The 6,000-nt window shown below is 50.1% G+C and overlaps 1 protein-coding gene across 1 annotated transcript in view; it reads left to right on the top strand.

The window, feature by feature from the left end:
• Nucleotides 1-6,000, top strand: part of CCDC180 (coiled-coil domain containing 180) — a 116,133-nt gene that overhangs the window by 80,042 nt on the left and 30,091 nt on the right. Inside the window, 3 exon segments of the mRNA XM_023727333.1 lie at nucleotides 2,143-2,222; nucleotides 3,409-3,497; nucleotides 5,151-5,273. Coding sequence (XP_023583101.1) covers nucleotides 2,143-2,222; nucleotides 3,409-3,497; nucleotides 5,151-5,273 — 292 coding nt within the window.

Raw genomic sequence — 6,000 nt, 5'->3', positions numbered from 1 at the left:
TCATGATGTTGCTTATTGGTCCAGTTGTGAGGATTTTTGTTTTCTTTGTGTTGAGGTATAATCCATACTGAAGGCTGTGGTCTTTGATCTTCATCGGTAAGTACTTCAAGTCCTCTTCACTTTCAGCAAGCAAGGTTTTGTATAACTCAGCTTAATTCTAACTCTGAGCTCCCATTCTTCAGCCTGGGCAAAACCCAGTCTTTCTTGGGGTCCCCTCCACTGAGGCAAAGTTCTGGACTCTTACACAATGCCAGGACTAGGGGTGAGGTCTGGTCCTTGGCAGTTGGTCCACCCAGATGGGGGCTCCCTGCTGTCCCCAGACAGTTGGACTCAGGAGTCTCAAGGATGCTGCTCTGAGCCCCAGTTCCCTCAGACCCAAGCAGCCATTTGCCTCCAGGGCCCTGGGTCTGACTACTTCTCTCATGGTGCTGCAAGGATACAAGAGCCAGGCTGCCACTGCCCTCCTCTGTCCCCCCTCCCCCAGCCCCTTTCTAGATGGCTTGGAGGGAGACCCAGGTCCTCAGCACTGGTCCCTGCTCTCCAGGACAGTCATTCCACTCCCACAAATGCCTTCTCCTTCTTTTATCTCCTCATCAGTGCTCCAGGCCCTCCTGAGAGTTTAGGCATTGGAATCAAAAGCCTGAAAGCCTCCTGGGTTGCTCTTCTTTCTGCCCTGCCACATCCCCCTCACAGGCCTTAAAAAGTGGGGCTACCTGGCTCCCTGCCTGAATGGAGGGGAGAGAAAGGGCTGACACACGGAGGAAAACACATGCCTTTGGCTACAGCTGGGGATACACCATGTAATGCCAGTGTCTGCAGGTGGAGGATGTAGCTGGTTGGGGGATTTGACCTGGCCTGGGGGTGAGGGCTGGCCAACACTATGCAAATCAGAGGCAAGACTCATGTTTATGGGAACAATAGCTCCTTTGCAGTGGGAGTATGTAAAGAGGTGAAGTCAAGACACAATTCTAGTGTCCAGAAGTGTGTGCCATGAACACAAGGCTTGAGCATGCAGGCTTGATCTTAGAATTCCAGTGAACTTCAAGAGGGAAGATTTGGGTTTGTGGTTTGTACTGGGAGGCCTTTACAGTCCTCGCAGAGCACACCTTGTAGGTGACACCTATTCCTGCTTGACTTCTCAGGTAGCCTTAAGCAGCCTTCTCATCATGCCAGAGGAACTACCCCAGGGAACTGCCTTGTTTGGGAGCAGGGGGCGACCCATAGCCCATCCTGACCCCCAGTTCCGGCCCCTTCCTCTGGAAACTCCAGGACCTTGTGTACCTGGTAGAGATCCTAACTTTCTGCTTACACATAGACCTGCAGGCATGTGAGTGGTGATGACCGAAGGGTTGGGAGTCTTGCTGAGATTCCCCATAGATTGTTCTGGTCCCAATAAGTATATGTGCATATAATTTTTAAATACTTTTGTGGTCTGGGGTCTCGGCTGGAACAGCTGCGGCCTCTGTCTACGTGGTCTCAGCCTCCAGGAGGCTAGCTCAGGCCCATTCACAAGATGGCAGAAGAGTTTCCTGCAGCAAGACAGGGCAAGCCCCAGTGCACAAGCCCTTTGAGGTGTCTCATTTGCTAATGTTTCATCGGCCAAAGCGAGTCACATGGCCAAGTCCAGATTCAGTGGATGGAGAATTAGATTCCACCTCCGTATGGGGGTAGTCCTTGATATTTTGACCATTTTTCAATCTGCCATACTATTATTTTAATGACTTCAGATTATAATTTTATGTTGTTTATTTAGACATTTTGCTACTGTTGTATATGAAAGTTATGATTTTTTGTGTTTATAAGGAATATTGTTAGTGAACATCTTAATGCATAGATTTTATCTGGATTTTAATTATCTCAGATTAGGTTCCTAGAAGTAGAAATCCTTGGTCAAGTGGTATGAATAGCCTACTTTTTCCCATTAAAAAAATTCAGTTTTTTTTGCTAAGTAATGAACTCACTAGGATTAAAAGACCTTTTCAAGAGATTTTTTTTGGTACCAGGAAATCCCCTGGAGGTCACTTTGTTCTTCAGACTTTAAGTAGAGAATACTCTGCAGCTATGTTCCTTAAAGATGCTGCCGTTTTTTTAAGTACATGTTTTATTCAAGTGTAGCTTACTTGCCATATCTTCCTTCTCCAGTGAGCTTCTGCCCCCCGTTTACAGCCAAGATGGGCTGACTGAATGGTATTCTTCTCTTGTCGCCCTGAATAAGCAGCTAGGTGAGTGATGTTTACAGGATTCCAGCCGGGTCTCTCCAGGGCTCTGCTGAAGTAGTAGCTTTGTAGTAACTTGAGCCAGTCAGTGACCATTTATTTGAGATTCTGTTATGAACTCAGGAAGTAGGGGGCAAGTCCATCCTGGGGTAGGAGGGAAGGGGGTGTGGAGGGCAGAGTGAGCCAAGGCTCTCAGAGCTGAGCCTTTGAGGAAAAGAGGAGGTGGCGGGGGAGGCTGGAAGATGCAGAGAGCCGGAACTTGCAGGCCTGCCAGCCATGTGAAGGAGTCTGATTTCATCCTGAGGGCACTAGGAGCCCAGTGGAGGGTTCTGACCTTGGTCAGAGGTTGTGAATGGATCAGAAGGCTGCAGGCGTGGATGCAGGAGGACCCAGCAGGGGTCTGTTACAGCGACCTCTCAGGAAGGTGGAGATGCTCTGGCCTAGGAAGTGACCCTTGGGATGGGAGCAGGTGACCTGGAGAACTTCTCCTCTCTGGGTCCAGCGTGTATCTCCCCTTCCCCAGTGTCCTAAATCTACACCCAACCACCGCCCACCCTCCCCTCCTCCGCAGCCTTTGTCGAAGAACAACTGCCACAGAATCTTCGTGTTGTCTTTCAGTTTCTAGAAACTGCTAGGAGCACTGAACTTCAGAACACTGACTGGCTTGTGGCTTTGCTTATCTTAGACACCAAGAGTCACACTGAGTTTATTATCAACTGGGAAACAGTCGGGAGGAGGGAGAGTAGATAAGAAATAAGCAAATAAGTTTCCAAGTATTCTACTAGTCCAACCACATCTTAAGGAATCAACCACAGACATGATCTGTGAACTCACATTAATTTGCACCTGATTTCCTATTATATGGCTTGGTGGGATTCCCCCCAAAAATTTCACTAGCCTTGAAACTGAGTTAAGAGTTGGGGCTAGAATGGGGCCAAAATGAATTCAGAAAAGATAAAGACGAGCTGCTCATCTGAGGCCCTTGTCTTTGGGTGTCAGAGACTTTGGGGGAGAGCCCAGCACCGGCTCTGAGTAGGGACCACTGGTCTCAGCTTCCATCAGTACAGCGATGGAGGTGCTTTGCTGGGGGAAAGCCGCTTCCCTTTGCCAAAGAGCAACTCCTCTTTCTGATTTCTCCTCTTCTGGAAGAGCGAGCTGACATGTTTTGTTTCCACACCTTCCTCCCCCGGAGACATCTACCACGTGGACTGCATGATGCGAATCCGCCAGCAGTATGAGAAGACCTGGCAGGAGTGCCTGGCCCAGGTGCAGAAGTGCAAGGTGGGCTCCCCCGCCTGGGGTCCTGAGAATGAACTAAGGGGATGGAGCGCCAACGTTCCCCTCCCTGGCTCCATCACCATCCTCTCTGCAGCCTCATCCCCCCCCTCACACACACACACACACACCCTTTCACCTTCCAGCCTGTACTTTTGCTTACTCACATACCCCAGGCTCTCACTGGCCTATGGGCCTTCTGGAGCTCTGTTCCCTCTGCCTGGAATGTTCTTCCCTCCCTGCCCGCCCCCCAGCTATTTCCACCCTCTCCATGTTTTTGCCCCACATTACCTCTTCCAGGAAGCCTTGCCTGCTTGACCCCACAGATGACGTTGTATGATCTCTGATCACCCCAGACCTTGCCTTCTGTATCACTCATCACACTTGACATTATTTATTTAATGGAGGATGTATCATGGGTTATTTCCAATTTTTTGTTTTCATGAATAGTGCTGCTACTCCTGTCAAGCCCAGCTTTTCTCTCCACTCTGCCCGCCTCTGTAACAGGGTGAGACAGTGAGCTCAGCTACAGACCCCTTCAATGACAATGACTTGTTTTCTGGAGTAGGAGATATTTTGCCAAAATGTCCCCTCCTGCCCCCAACCCCCACCCCTCCTCTGCCTTGGTAAAACTTTAGATGAAAAACTCAGTAAAGGTATAATGGAGTTGAAGATGGTTTAAACTCCCAGGGGTGGCAGTGGAAGGCCCCGAGCAATGAGAGCCCAGTCTGCTGCCCCAAGAGAAGCTGCTATCAGCTCTGTCCCTCTGTGGAGCTTTCCCTCTGCCCCCAAGACTCTGAGGGGAGCCAAATTCTCAAGGAGAAGAGTGCTGCACACCTTGGATACATGCCCCAGGCCCTGCTAGCCAGTGAGCCGTGCACCCTCCGGCACCTGCACTCACTGAACCCTACAAGGTCCAGGAGACTGAGTTTGTGAAAGGTCCAGAGCTGCCTGAGCTTTGTGCATTTGCTCTGTGGCCTTAGGGCAGCCATGCAGCCTCTTAGTCACCTCAGAAGTAAAACCTGGAGGGAGAGAAGGGAGCTCAGCTTTGCTGACTCCTTGGGTCCCTTTTGTGGGTCACACACAAGGAAGGAATGCCTGAACTCCCCCAAAAGTGCACCAAGACTGACTGAGGGTGCCTGGTATTTCTGTTTATCCACTTTGGAAGTATGCAACTATAGATAAAATTTGAATTTGGAAGAGGTTGCATTATTGTGAATTTTGTGCCTACTTTGATATATTGAGAGGTTGCTTTCTAGTTGACATAATTCAAGGCTGCAGAAAATGTGAGCCCATGTCCAGCTTGCAGCAACACTGAGGCCACGTAGGATGGCTGTTTATGCCTATAGGGTCTGCAGTCAGATGGGCAGACTCTGGCAAGTTACTTCACTTCTCTGAGCCTTGGTGTCCTCGCTTGTCACTTGGGGCTGCTGAGCACCCCGCCATGGGGACCCAGTGGCACCACATGGTGACGCATGCCCACAGCACCTGGAATTGGGGCGCAGTGCATGAAGATGGGCTGATCCACCATGGCTAGGGCTTCCCTGGAGGGTCCTAGAGATGGGGTGGAGGGTGGGGGACTGGGAGGAGGAGCAGACTCTGAGGTGAAGGCCAAGCCCACTTGCGCCTTCAGCTAGGTTCTGTCTCCGTCTTTTCCAGAATCAGCTGCTGGATTGGAAGGCCTTCACTGAGGAAGAGGCAGGGAACTTGGTGAGCCCGTCCTTCTTCCAGATGGTGGGCGTGCTGCAGAGCAAGGTGGAGGAGGAGCTGGAGTTTATGGACGTGCGTAGCTGGGGACCCACCAGCTGGGAACAGGGCAGCGGGCGTGGGCGCCTTGGGTCTCTGGGGTGTGAGGAGAGGGCTAGTCTGGGGCCTCGGACACAGTATGTCAGTTGTGTGTCCATTCACCACTGTCATCACCAGCTCATCTAGGAGCAGCCCTCCCAACTGGGAGTTCCAGACCATGAGAACTTCCCAGCAGCCCTTGCTGATCTAGATGCTGAAGGGCAACAAAGGAACAATAAGCCCCCATCCCTAAGAGGTTTATAATCTAGAGCCAAAAAACCCAACAACCACACTCGTTGCCGTCAAGTTGATTCTGACTCATAGTGACCCTATAGGACAGAGTAGAACTGCCCCATAGGGTTTCCAGGGAGAGGCTGGTGGATTCGAACTGCTGACCTTTTGGTTAGCAGCCAAGCTCTTAACCACTGTGCCACCAGGGCTGCATAATCTAGAGTAGAGGTCAGCAAATTGTTTCCGTAAAGGGCCAGGTAGTAAATATTTTAGATCTGCAGGGCATACGGTTTCTCTGTAATTTCTCACCTCTGCCACTGTTGCACAGAAGTAGCCATAGACAATGTGAAATGGGTGCAACTGTGTTCCAGTAAAGTTTATTTATGGACACCGAACTTTGAATTTCATATCATTTTTACATATCACAAAATACTATTCTTTTGATTTTTTTCAACCATTAAGAAATGTAAAACCTGTGCTTAGCTCATGGGGC

Source organism: Trichechus manatus, unplaced genomic scaffold, assembly GCF_000243295.1.
Source record: "Trichechus manatus latirostris isolate Lorelei unplaced genomic scaffold, TriManLat1.0 scaffold00016, whole genome shotgun sequence".
Classification (NCBI taxonomy): Eukaryota; Metazoa; Chordata; class Mammalia; order Sirenia; family Trichechidae; genus Trichechus; species Trichechus manatus.
The sequence above is the reverse complement of the archived record's forward strand: the minus strand, read 5'-3'. Positions and strand labels throughout refer to the sequence as shown.